This window comes from Melozone crissalis, unplaced genomic scaffold (genome assembly GCF_028551555.1).
Source record: "Melozone crissalis strain CALT ecotype California unplaced genomic scaffold, PUWL_Pcris_2 ptg000036l_1, whole genome shotgun sequence".
NCBI lineage: Eukaryota > Metazoa > Chordata > Aves > Passeriformes > Passerellidae > Melozone > Melozone crissalis.
In genome coordinates, this window is record NW_026535814.1 from 4,553,143 (window position 1) to 4,567,130 (window position 13,988).

Consider the following 13,988-nt stretch of genomic DNA (forward strand, 5'->3'; position numbering starts at 1 on the left):
CTTCCCGGCGGGGTGAGGGTTGGGCTGTGACGGCGCTGTTAGCCCGCTCCTCCCGTCAGGCAGTGCGGCGCGCAGTCCCGCCCCTCGCGGCGGCGCCGAGCGTGGCGCGCATGCGCTGGCGGGCACAGGAGCCCCGCGGAATCTCATGGCCAAGCGGCGCGCGGAGCCGCTGATGTGCCACGTGCCCGTGAAGCGGCTGCTGCGCGAGCCGGCGCTGCCCCGCGCGGGTGAGCGGCGGCCCCGGGCAGAGCCGGGCGGCGCCGGCCCCGTCGCGCTCAAGCGCCCGCTGGAGGAGGCGGAGGCGCCGCCGGGAAAGCGGCTCGGGCCCGGCGCCCCCCGGGCGCAGCCGGGGGACGCGGGCGGCGGGCGGCAGCGGCGCGGCGGGACTGTGGCGCCCCAGGACGCGCCGGCGGCGGAGGGAAGCGCGGGCGGCCGGGGCAAAGAGCGGGCCGCCGCGGCCGCCGAGGTAGCTGTGCGGGACGGGCCCGCGTCAGTCGGTCCGCGGGGAGGGAAGCGGGGGGCGGTGCCGGTAGCGGCTGAAGAGTGTCTGCAGGACGCGGGTGTCCGCCGGGGGTGCTGGCGGGCTTTCGCCGGGAACCCTCAGCGCCGCCCGGGCTCATCTGCGCCTCCTGGCCGCGGCATCTTAAAGCTCCTTTTGCTTTTGTCTTCCTCGAGGCTAGAGAAGTATCATCCAGCATTACCGGTTCCTTCCCCGCTCCGTGCCATAAAACAGCCTGTCCTCCTCACCCGAGGTTATGTTATCCCCGTGCAGCAGTGCGGTGGAAGCGTGCAGAGGTTATTCTGGGGTCGCCTCTGTTGCGTGAGGGTGAGGGTTAGGCTCACTACAGTGTCAGCTTCCTTAACTTATTGTTTTGACATTTAATAGCAATGCCAGAGTTGTCTTTTAACCAAAACATTTAGCGGAGGCAGTGGTCTGAGGGAGCGCAGCAGTGTCGTAAGATTAGAGTATATTGAAACGACTTTTCTGGTTAACTTTGAATAATATACGTTTTTCTTCTTGGCCTTGACTGCATTTTACACAGTAGTTCAGAAAACAAAATTTATTACATACGAAGAAAATTGTAATTAAAAAAAGAAACCCAAAAACTCTGCACAACCAAAGCAGATTGTGATCATATTTCACACATTTCAAACATAGAAGTTTGGTACATATTAAACTAATTTTTTCTCTCACCTGGATCTTGAAAGACCAAACTGCTAGACTCAGTGATATGGGAGTGGCAGAAAGTCTGATCAGGTTAGATGGGCTTTGATTGGCTGTTGTAGACTCTAATTTCGATAATTTGAGGCCTCTCAGAGTATAACACCCACATTCGATCTGTAAAGAAAACAGTGGCTTTTGTTTTTCATGCTCTGCCTTTTTGTGTTTTCTTGGTTGATTGATTTGTTAGTGGGTTTTATTAATGATGGATGGTAAAATTAAGGCAGGAAGAAATTTAGAAAGAATTCTGTGTCATATGAATATTATACAGCCATTTTAAGGACAAGTATTTCTTTTAGTTTTGAAGACGGAACACATATATTCACGAGTGTAGTAATCAAACAAATTGAACAAGCCTCTGCAGAACAGTCTGACTCCCATCACAGGGATACTTGCTCTTGGTGTTACTTGGCATAATTTTGTAAGCTTTAGCAGTGATCGGAAGGCCACAAGCCCCTTGAATTTCCGCACAGTAAAGATTAGTATTCTATGTAGAATATTTTTAACAGGTTGTTTCTTGTCAGCACAGTATTGTGTAAAAAATGTTTTAGTTTTAAAATAAAGCTTGATTAACACTTTGGGCTAGAGATATTTCTTCTGTTTTTTGTGTGTCCCACCTGTATATTTTAAATACTTTATGATGCTATTTCTGATGATGATTTTTAAACCTTTCTGAAAATACAGTCTCTAGGTTGGTATTATTCTTTGGTGCTTTGGTGTTTCTGGCTTGTGTATTTCATTACATTAATAAGTATGATCAGGATACTGTTAATTTCACAGTATTTTTGTTAAAGTTTAAAGCATCATATTGCAGTTGGCCAGAGAAAAAAGATTATTTTAATTCAAAGTACACTTTTGCAACTAGAGTTGGAAAACTAACTCCTTAAATATTATGCAACTTAGTCTATAGAAACTGGGCTTTTGTATCTCTGAGCTTGCCTATCTTGTTGCCTATCTTGATAGAATTTCTACTCAAAATCTACGTGGAAACTTACTTAGTTGAAGGTGAATATTTGGTGTTTTATTTTGCCTTCTAGGTATGAATGTTTAGCATTTGTGCCTGTCTTTTGTACTTTTTTTTTTTTCATTTTCACACTGCAGTATTGCTGATCTGTAAACCTGAAAGCTTTTGAGAGTAATTATGTATGTAGTCTTAGTCCAAAATTGAGTATGTGTTTATGAGCTCTTAGACTCTAATAATTTTGAAATGAGGGTGCTGTCATTCACTTTATGCATACAAAGCATCAGGGTTCTGATTTTAAGTACTTAGCTCTCAGTTAAAAAAAAAAAAATGTCAGGGGAATTCAAATAATGCAGAGGAGAATTTGTAAAATTAGTTGACAGTTTCTGAAAGTGCACTGCCTGAGATTTTTTTAAATAATTTGTTAGCCACCTGCCCTTCACAGTTCTGTGTGAGTGATATTGCCTGTGCTGCAGTACAGATTGGAAAGTCATCCTTTCCACACTTGTCAATTGTTAATGCTGTGCGGTACAAAACTTCCAGTTTACAAGAATGGGCAACTACTTGTAGTTTGGCTTTCTTCCAGTTTCAGTATAATCAGTCCTTTTGTTCCTGTGTCACGGTGTAATTTAATTGGTTTTGGTCTCAATTAATGGGAACTTTTGTTCTTTAATGTTTTCTGAAGACAGACTTTCCCAGTGAGGAAATCCACATTAGTAGTACTCTGTAGGCAAGGAGCCATCTTACTGCTATGAAATGTCTACACCTTTCATCCTCTCTTAATTATTACAGGTTTTAAATCATGCAGGGGTTTTGTAGCAGGAAGATGTTGCTTGGTACAACAGATTGTAGTTCAGGAGAGGTCTGTGTGGTAACAAATAGAAAAATGTATTCTCTAAATGAGAAGGTTGGTGATTTTATGTACTTCTCTCTTCTGGGAAGTGTGGGAAAGCATAATTTTTCAGTATTTGAGAAGGTGTAGGGATGATACTCACTACTGTTTTTTTTATTCTTTTGCAAAACCAACAGACAAGTAATTAATATTTTCAAGAGCCACACTGTAGAGGCCCACTGAAGTTGGCTTAGTCACAGTGCAGATTGCAGTGATGCTTTGACCCCCCACAGGCTGCACTTTGGTATCTCAGGAATACCAAAACAATTACACCGGTTTATTTGTTAAAAATACTTCTGTTCAGTTTATATTACAGCTGAGACAGTGAAGTAAAATATTTAAAACTTCTAACTGTATATTAGGAAAAATGCAAACCCAATATAATATGAAAATGCATTTTTTTATATTTGTGTCAGCATACACTGTTTTTATGTACCAGAAGAAAATACATGCTCATGACCTAAGGAATCATTTAATTCATTTTTCTGCCTAGATGTATCATGTCCATAAAAGCATGTACAGCTTAGCCATTGTTGATAACTGTGACATGTCTATAAACAGGCAGTGCACTTTCTCACAGACATTTAAAAAACAATTCAAATTGTGATGCCATATTAAATTAGTAGATGAGAATGTGTTTCTCCAAGATTTTTTGAGTTATTATCTAGTTAGATAGGTTGGAACATTGTGCTCATAATGCCAAGGTTGTGGGTTTGCTCCCCATATGAGGTATTCATCTAAGAGCTGTACTTGCTGATCCTTAAGAGTCCCTTCCAGCTCAGAATATTCTGTGATTCTTAAGCTTTCCTCTCTTGAATACAAAATTTGGATACAGAAAAGAGGAAATAGAATGTTGTTTAAAATGCTTTCTTTATCCTGCGTGTATCATCCCTCTGAGTTGCTGTTAAGTAGCTAAATACATTCTTTTGAATACCAGTTTCTAAATGTGCATGAAAATTGAATACTATTACAAGAAGAAAAAGCAGTGAGCCATTTTTGTATGCAAAGTCCAGTAATTGCACAAGTTTTACACCTTTTTTTCTGTGCAAAAGTTGCAAGTTGAATAAATGTGTGGAACATGGAAGCTGTTACATAATTCTTTGCAAGAGTATTAGAAAAGGCAGAAATAAATCATGATCTAGTTAAGAATCATAAAGCAGTTGTTAATATGTAATAGCTGAGTAACTCTTCCTAGTTTCAGTTTCTCATATAAAAAGTTTCTTTTTATTATTTTCTGCTGCTGGTATAGACATTAATGTTTTGTTAACTTTTCGTTTATTTATCTCTTTTCAAAGCAAGAAGAGGAATTCTGTCAATATAACTCATTCCTGTACTGGAGAGCCCCACTGCCTGCTATTGATTTGTCTGATATTCAGAACCTAGATGAAGAGACTCCATCGGGTGCCAAAACTGCTGCAAGGACTGATACTGCAGAAACTGAAATGGAAACCTGATCAGTTGTTTCATAGCTGTGCATCTGTTCCCAGGGAACTTGTTTCCATTAAGATGGGGTTTTGTTCCTTGGGTGAATAATAAGCATGCTTATGCGGTCTTGGAGAAACTGTGGTGGCAGTCTTTAAAAGCAAATCTGAGTTGCCTTAGTGGATGGGATGAGCAATATTGGGTACTTAAGAGGAAGCTATCTGAAGGTGTGCAGTAAGGAGGAGCCAACAGTGTCTAACAAGAATACTTGAAGACATGGAGGCAGACTAAAAGAAGAATATAGAAAATGAGAACTTTGGGATGCAATTAAAAGAAATGGGGATATGTTACATGTTGAAGTGCAGAATTATTTTGTCTGTCCTGAACAAAAAAAACGTGTGAAGCACACAAACTTTTGTGATTTTGTAATGTGTTCTTTTTTTTTTTTCTGTATAATAGCTAAACCAAAAAATGAGTCCATCAAAATTGGACAAAACATTCCCTTTTCTATGCAAACCAAAAACCAAGTGTGGCAGAGAAGGGGAAGGAAAAGGGGCTACTTTCTGCTGAAAGCTGCTGCTGTTCTGAAAAGTTTCACATTCTCATTGTGAAAAAGTTTTTTCACCTTCTCTTTTTTGCATTATGGACAGCAGTGGGCACCCATTTTTTTATGTTTTTGGTTCATATTAAAGTTACTGCTGTTTGTAGTCTTTGTGATGTTGCTCTGAACCAGTTGATAGCATCTGAATGACAGGTTTGGGCAGATGTGTCAAGAAAAGTTAGTGCAATATAAAATGACCACACACACTTTTTCAAACTATACTGAAGGAGGTGTGGTTTTTGCAGAGACTGTGAATTTTGCAGAAAGTTTTTGCAGAAGTTCATTCAAATAGTGGTTTTTTGCTGTGTAATATAAACTTGATGTTTGTGATTTGCAATTTATTTACATATTGAAGTACAATTAGAAAGACGTCTTTAATAATAGACTGAAGTTGTGTGGGAAGACTTACATTTTGGAATATGATTTGTCTTCAAGGATAGAAAACGTATTTTTTCTGTAATCACTATGGAAAAAGGCAACTTTTGAATTTTATTTTTTTCTAATAATGTGTTTGTTAAAGGACAATAAAGTTTTGCCTGTGTGTATGTGAAAATTTTGTCACTGTTACTATGTGAAGTTCTTGACTTTATTTCATAAGATTGCTGCTTCTGTATCTTTGTTTTACTAGGTCTTTTTGCTTAAAATAGTGAGCTTGTCAGCTTCCTTGGTAAACACTTGGAAACTTTTTCTGCAATTTGTGCTGCATAGGTTATCTGTATTTGTTGCTTATTCATTTAGCTTGTTAAGATCTCAAACCTTCAGGAGAAAGGAGGTGGCTTAGGGACTTAAGCAGTTCATGGTGCCTCTTTGGATATCCTTCTACCTTCTGTCAGATTAGCTGGATATATATTTGGACAATATGTATTTTTCTCAGTTTAACATTTTGTTTAAGTTCAAATACACCAACTTGTTTTAGGAGATAATTTGAAATTTTTTTTAAAAACAAACTTCTTTTCTGGCAAGAAGGCTATAAAACTGCTATTTCATGTTTACTATAACCAAAATAAATTAGTGAAAAAAATAGATCTATTAATTTGTTGAGGTATTTGAATTGGTTATATGATTAGGGATTTTTGACCCTCTATAATACATGCTTTCCTGTATTTGTGAGTTTTATAATATTTCAGATCATCCACTCTTCTCAGGATCCAGTTTTTGTCATTATTAGCTAGTATGTTTGCAACACACTGCTCATTTAAAATCAGCTTGGTGCTTCATTCATGGTAGGTACATCCTAGCAATAGCCTGCATTTGATTAAAATCTGTCATTCCACTCCTTTCATGGAACAGAAGATGTTTTATTATGGTCTTTCAAATACATGTTTGATCTATCCCATAACCAGGTAAATAAGTCCTTTACAACAAATTAAGCTTCCAGTGTGCTGTAAGCCATGTGTTTACTTCATTTGCAATTGTGCTGTAGGCAAGCACTTTCCTCATAGTTTTTTCCAGTTGTGGACTCTGTTACGGGCTGGAATGTTATGGTTACTTTTAGACTGTTTCCTGAGCTGATTCATTTTTTCCATTCATCTCTTTGCAAATAGAGTAAATTTAAAAGCCTTGGAAAACTGTTTGAAATTACTCTTGAGAGTCTGGGTTATGCAAAAGGCTGGAGCAGTAATGAGGGGTGATGACAGATCACATACATTTTGCACTAAAGCTGACAAAATGTATAAGAAATTGCATTTCTCAGTGTCTGGTGTCTCCAGATGCCATGTGACACTGAACTGCCAAATTGCTGGTCTTGACTTCTGACTCCATTTTTCTAGAGACCTTTCATTCCAAAGCTGTATATAAACTGTATGTAAGTGTAAGTTTTAATTTGCATATACATTAACATCCAGTGAAAAGAAAATGTTGTTTTAGGATAAAGAAATGCCATCACACATTGCAGCAATTCAGTAGCTGCATACTGACTGACAGTTTTAATTTGATATGGTTTTAAATTTCAGAGTGAAAAAAAATTTATATTTTCTATAGTTAACTGGGAGTTTGTATTCTCTATAATATTTCTTTCTAAAAGGAAAGACCAGTGTCACAAGCTTAAGAACTTGCAAGGGGTAACTAGACACCACCCGGGTTGATCAGGTGCAGTATCAGCAAGTTGCACAGTAAGGGTGCAGGAATAATAGCAAGTCAGATGTGAAAGTTAAATATGTTTCAAAGCAGATTTAAACAGCAAAGTAGCATGACCAACATTTAATAAGTCTTTTGCATTATTCTAAACTAAAGGCCTAATTTATATTGTTTGATTTGTGTTTATTGAAGAGTTGGATTATGTCTATGGTTCCTAAGATAGATAAGTCTCTGGGAAGAGATTAGAGCTCAGTCCAGATCAGAAAAGGGAAGAACTACTGAGAAAAACAGGCTGCATAAGTGAACATGTGTTGAGTCAGTAGACTGTGGTAGAAGGAAAGGGAAAAAATGGGGGATGGAAGGTGGATCATGAAGTAACTCAGCCTGTGAGTTGGCCAGCAGATCAATGACAATATTTTCAGCATTAGCTCCATTTCAGCACAGCAACATTACAGTAATTTGAATATAGTATCAACTAAATAGTTGATAAAATAATAGGTTTTTCACTGTTTTGACAGTTGCTGGTTGACTTTTTTTCCTGTTGGCCAGGAGTTTAGTGGATGTTGAAAAACATGCTTGTATATAGGAACTTGGAAAATATATAGGATCCTTCATAAAGAAAATAAAAGTGTGCAAACGTATATGTTACCAGGTGAAATTAAAGATTAATTAGTGTCCAGCATCTGCCAGCATGTTTTAACCAGAGCGGTAGATTCATTTGGGGAAATTAATGTATTCTTTTGTGAAAGCCTCTGACCTTGACTGTGGGAAGAGGAGTTAGACTGCACGGACTCACTGCTTCTGCAGCAAAACTTGTGCTCTAAGGAGCATTTCATAATAACTAATATGCCTGGGCTGGCTTAATTACTTCCATGCCTACAGTTATAACTTTGACACTCTAGGTGGCAATACACATTCACAGCAAGTTACCATGAATCTGGAAAATGTTTTGGGCATGCTTTTACTCCAGACTGCTACTCAAAATTCAAGCAGTGACATCATGAATGCTAATCATGTCCTTACTTGATACATAAATAAGGGCAGATCAACTCAAGTCCCTGATCATAAGGTGACACAAGGTTGTCAGCATAACTAGAGTAAAAACATTGTGTCAAGGAGTTTTGATTCATCTCTCAATTCTCTCCAAATCTCCTCATCCCCCCAAAACCAAAAAGCAGTCAACCAAACCCAATTATCAATTTAATACATGGGATTTTGTTGTTACTGCTTTGTATTACTGTTTCCTTTAGTTAGAACTGGGGAACAAGCTTTATCAGATTGTGTGTTGGATGAAAACCTCAGCTGGTGTCTGAAGGCTACTTGAAATGTCTGATATGAGGAAGAGAAAGGTAAGTGCTAATTCAAAAGAAACTAACTCACAAAGAAGTATTTAAATGTTTGTACATAAGTAATTATTTGCGGGGTATGAAGAAAATTAAGAGAAGGGAGATACTTATTTTCCTATTTCCTGAATAAAATTCCTACTTCATGCTTTTTGTATTAAAGAATTTGATGGTGATGTAAAGTATATTTTAACAGTATATTTTAATTAGTGTTGTATTTGAAAGTAGCAGTTGTAGTCAGTAGTAGTTTATGGTTTTAATGTTCTTGGTGAAGTATTCTTGTATTCATGACTTCTTAGTAACTTCTAAAGACTTTAAAAATACTGTTCTTTCTTCTCTTAAAACCATACAGACAGTAACTTTTTCCCCTACTGAAGGAAGAAGTAGTTTTTTTATTAGTGATATGTTACCATCCCCAGGGGAAAAATGTGAAAGTGGGATGGAAGCAAGCTGAATTTTTATTTCTGTGTTTACTTTTTAAAAAAAATGTTATGGTGGATGATTGTTTATCTGCTTTTTTTGTCTTATTTTACAAAAATGAACTTTTGAAAGAAGGGATATGGACTAGCTAAGCATTCAATTTTTTTCCACTTTCTTTATGTGAATGCTTGCAGTTCACATTTGGATTGGAGTATGATTAATTAAGTGATTTACCAAGTATGAGGTTGAAAAAAATGAAACAAAAATAGCATTATACTATCTGCAGTGAAGTTTAAGCTAGAGGAAAGCCTTTCATGCAGAGCTGTGAATGGAAATGAGCCATTCATTGTTCTCTTCCACAGGTGAATTTTGTATCCTTCATTTGAGTAGTACACAGATGCATTCTACCTAAATTGAAACACAATAATAAATTTTATGGGATCTACTCAAAGTGTCAAATACCTCTCTCTGAAGCCTGATGCTGCATGCAGGATATTTTCTTTTGAGGCTTCTACTTGTAGAGTATGGAAATTGCTTTCAGTTTCTTTTAATTCCCAGAATTAAAACAAAACAAAACAAAACAAAACAAAACAAAAAAAGAAAACCAAAACAAAAAAAAAAAAACTCAAAAAGCACCACCTTATTTTGTTTCTGATTGCATAATTATTATGTAAAAACTGCTTTTGCATAAAGTAAGCTACCAAAATCCTTTGGTTTCATGATCATCAGTTGGGAATCACAATTTTTTAAAAAAATCAAATAATCACAAAAGGTTACATCTGTGAATGCTGTAATAGTTTTTCTTCTTTTACCTTTATGAAGTTGGAGAAACCTGTGATTGAAAAGAGGAAAATGTACTTCAGACAAACTTCTGTATTTCTAAATGTGTAATGTGCAAATACAGAGACACCAAAGACAGCTTTTCATTGTAGAAATTTAACTCCTAAAAATAATTCTGAAGTAAGATTGTGCAATACCGTATGAAAATAAAAATCAGTCACACTAATTTGATGTGATTTTCACAAGGATGGAACTAAACTCATTCTCTCTCCTAGGCTAGTCAGTTTTTCCTCAGAAAAGAAAAATACTTAAGATGTTTTCATATGAGGAAGGAATTGAAGAGAATACCACTTAAAATATCACCTATGCTAATTCCTGTGATAAAAAAACTACAATTTAAAAACATACTATAGCAACTAGCAAACAGATTGGTATAAAAATTATGTAAGAACTAAGACACTGGGTTATAAGAGAAGAATATTGTTTTAGAAATGGGTGATTGCTGCAAGGAAAGAGTAAACTTAATTTCTTGAATAGAAGTAAGCCTAAATTTACTTTGCTTTCCTTTTAGAAATCTGGGTACCTAAAGGTGAAATTAGAACATCAGCAATAACAGCCAAGTTAATGAGTTTGACTGTTCATATTATGGTATATTTCTATTATTTAGTATGGGATAGCTACTCAAAACACTATTTAAAGAATAGTTGTCATAACAGTGCTCTGCCTAGCTGACACCAGCATCTGCTGATAACTGCCTGCTGCTTTCAACACGGGGTACTCAAAACCATGCCTGCAGGCCACGTGCAGGTGAATCCAAATGGTTCCCTGCCTTTTCTGCCATGGCTTGGCCACCAAGCAGTACGCGATGGGGAGCCCTTGCCCAGACCCCACAGCTGCTGGGTGACCTGTGAAAGCCAACAGTCAAGTGTTTGTCCCTTGCCTGCAGAGCACCCAGCAGTTATTAAATGCACATGTCACATGAACAGGGATCTGCCTTCAGCCCTTGGAAGGCTGGCACCGACAATAGACAGTATTATTCACCATGAAACTGCCCATCTTCTTGCACTGTATAATCTGACATTGCTTTAAGTCTTGTATTCCACTCTGAGAATGGGTGTTCTCAGTGTACTTCACAGATACCCTAGTAAATTCAGGTTTTCTCTATTTTAGTCTGTCACTAAAGGACAGACTTCCTTCTTCCTTAGTGAAGTGTGCTGCTTCATGTACATTCATCACTGTTTAACCCTTGATTTTCAGGCATTCGATTTGTAGGTAACTTTTTAAATTTTTCTTTTCTTTTTTTTTTGTGAATAGTGATTTTTAGGTAAAGAATTTTCAGTTAGTTCAAATTAAAGAGATCAGTCATGTGGACAGGGCTCTTTTTTCAGTCTTAAGCTCAAAGATTTTTGTTTGTCTCCTCTAAAGCTCGAAGCTTTTTCTTTGACACATCTTTGAAGATGAATACCTCTCTTTTCCCAATTCTAACTTCTGTATAGTCCCTGTGAGAAAAATACCATAAACACAGAGAATGTTAAGGGTTTGGAAGGGCTTTAAAATAATTTTGAAGGGATTTAAAATCTAGTTCAAATCCCTGCTGCCATGGAAAGGGACACCTGCCACTAGACCAGGTTGCTTAAGGCCTTTTCCAATCTGGCCTAGAACACTGTCAGGGCTGGGATATCTCCAGCTTCCCTGCAGGTCCCTTTCAGATACTGGAAGGTTGCTATGAGGTCTCCTCTCCAGGCTGCACAGTCCCAACTTGCTCAGCCTGTCTTTGTAGTGGACATGTTCCAGGCTTCTCACCAACCTCATGGGCCTCTGGACTTGCTCCAACAGCTCCATGTCCTTCTTATGCTGGGGACACCAGAACTGCACGCAGGGTGGGTGACTCCAGGTGGGTCACACAAGAGCAGAGCAGAGGGGCAGAATCACCTCCTTTTATCTGCTGACCACACTCCTTTGGATGTAGCCCAGAATGCATTTGGCTTTCTGGGCTGCAAATGCACACTGCTGGCCCATGCTGAGTTTTTTCATAACTATCACCCCCAAATCTTTGTGCACAGGGCTGCTCTCGGTTACATCTCTGCCCAACCTGTGGGTGTGTCTGGGATTGCCCTGAGCCAGGTGTAGGACCTTGCACTTAGGTCTGTTGAACTTTATGAGGTTTGCATTGGCTCGCCTCTCAAGCCTGTCAAGGTCCCTCTGGATGGCATCCCTTCCCTCCAGTGTGTTTGCACAACTCATCTTGGTGTCACTGGCAAACATGCTAGGGTGCTCTTGCTCCCAGCATCTGTGTCACCAATAAGATGTTGAATAGTATCTGCACACTACCAACCCTAGCTTGTGCTGTGAAAAAACTGGTGGGAAAAGAAAACACAGATTTTGAAAATTGTTTTAAAATGAGGTTTTGAGAGCTCTGGGGTAATGTCTGGAAGAAATGCCATTGAAGAATCCATATGCCTGTCATTTGACACAGTCCAGGAAGCTAAGTCAGACAGTAATCTTACCTTCTAGGAGTACTCTAAAAGTACTTTTGAAAAATCCGTTGACCACTCTGAGAGATACCAGGAATGAGAGAGCTACAGAAGAGAGGCAATATTCCCTGAGAAGTATTTTACAAAACCCTGAAGACTGCTTATTCTTAGAAGTAAGAATTGGGTTATTGGTCAATAAAGGTTCCCCAGAAATGTGGACATTTTTAAAGGTGATACTGTTTAGCTACACATACTATCTGATGAGTCATTGAATGTTGAGGTAAAGACCACAATGTTATCCTTTTATCCTGGATCTTCCTTGTGTGTGTGTTCACTACCTAAAAGGAGATTGTAGTGAGGCAGTTGTTGGGGTTCTGTCCCAATTAACAAGAGAAGACAAGATGAAGCCTCAAGTTGTGCCAGGGAGGCTTAGATTGTATATTAGGGTAACCTTCTTCCCTGGAAAGGCTGCCAAGTAATAGGACAGGCTGCTCAGAGAAGTGAGAGAGTCACCATCCCTGGAGGCTTTCAAAAGATGTGTAGATGTGGCACTTATATTCAAAATTCTCTTCTTTCTTGTCTCCTGTTGAAGCACATTTATCATGTAAACAAGTAAATGACGGACATTTATATCCCTGTCTGTGTTCTATCATCTTTTAATAATAAAAAAATTATATTTGTGATGAGGGAAGTAATGTTCTCTTTTGCTGGCAAATCAGTTTCTAATACCAGTGTGCATTGGGCAGTAGGAGAGAAGATTTACTATGATCAGACCTGGAACAATCATTGTATATATGTATACTGTGAAATAAGCAATAAAGCATGACTTAAGTTTGCTCCCAGGAGGTTGCCTTCATACACTATATGTTGAAGGTAGAGACCAAAGCAGAAAATTCTGTTCTGTTGTAGTTCAGAATCTGCATGGTAAAAAAAAATTTGTATTTTGTGCTATAATGAACAACATTCTGCCACAATGCCTTTCCAGAGCATGCTAAAGCAGAGGCTGAAACAAGTCATCATCTGATGAGTGTGTTCAATATATCTGCTGCCAGCCTTTGGTCTTGGATTGACTTACACTACTCCTTTAGTTTTATTGGATAAAGATAAGCCTGAAGGCAGGTTGGTTTGCTGATGAAGATATGAATGGGGAGAAATCTAGAAGCAGCCTACCACTTTTTTTCCTTGCTCCTCTCTTTGCTGCATCATCAGTTCTTGAAGGTCTGCTAGGGCACTAAGGCAAAGGTAAAGGTGTGTATACAGTCTTATGAAACTCGGTATCTTCAGTGTGCTTGGACACGATGAAACAATGAAACTGGGAGTTCCCTCTAAAACAGATTAGTGCCTGACATATAAATTAGTTTGAGCTTTTTCATTCTGAACTCTGTATGAACATCTAGTAGATTCTGCTTGATTAAACGTGATGGATGGAAAAAACATCAAAAACATTTCAGTGTACTTTGCTGGATATGAGGTATGATATAATAGATCTTAGAGAGCAGAGTGGGTATCTGGATGTTTATGCCTTTGCAGGCCACCCATGGAAACAACAGAAACAAACCCATTCCTCTGTGGTAAGTGTTTGTATTAAGCATATTATCCTCCTTTGAGATTGCTTTTTGGTACACTTGGACTTTGTAAACTATGCAAGGTGATTAATGAATTAATGCAGTCATACTTTGACAAGTATACATTTAACTTACTTAGGACATGAAAAGCAAGAGATGTGATGATGCACTGTTCCTAATGAGTGTCCTAGAACTGAACTGTCTGCACTGCTGTTGAGGTGACAGCTTAGAC

At 38.6% G+C, this 13,988-nt stretch overlaps 1 protein-coding gene across 1 annotated transcript; it reads left to right on the forward strand.

The window, feature by feature from the left end:
* Window positions 1-145: 145 nt before the first annotated feature.
* Window positions 146-4,886, forward strand: CUNH9orf40 (chromosome unknown C9orf40 homolog). The gene is made up of 2 exons (XM_054283370.1): window positions 146-466; window positions 4,371-4,886. The coding sequence occupies exons 1-2, from the start codon at window positions 146-148 to the stop codon at window positions 4,527-4,529; spliced, it is 480 nt and encodes a 159-aa protein (XP_054139345.1). The 3' UTR covers window positions 4,530-4,886.
* Window positions 4,887-13,988: the final 9,102 nt, after the last annotated feature.

Excerpts from the sequence above, each read along its gene's own strand:
- CUNH9orf40 (XM_054283370.1), top strand. The coding sequence starts at position 146 with ATGGCCAAGCGGCGCGCGGAGCCGCTGATGTGCCACGTGCCCGTGAAG. Across the intron at positions 467-4,370 it reads GGGCCGCCGCGGCCGCCGAG|CAAGAAGAGGAATTCTGTCA; the intron begins GTAGCTGTGCGG and ends CTCTTTTCAAAG.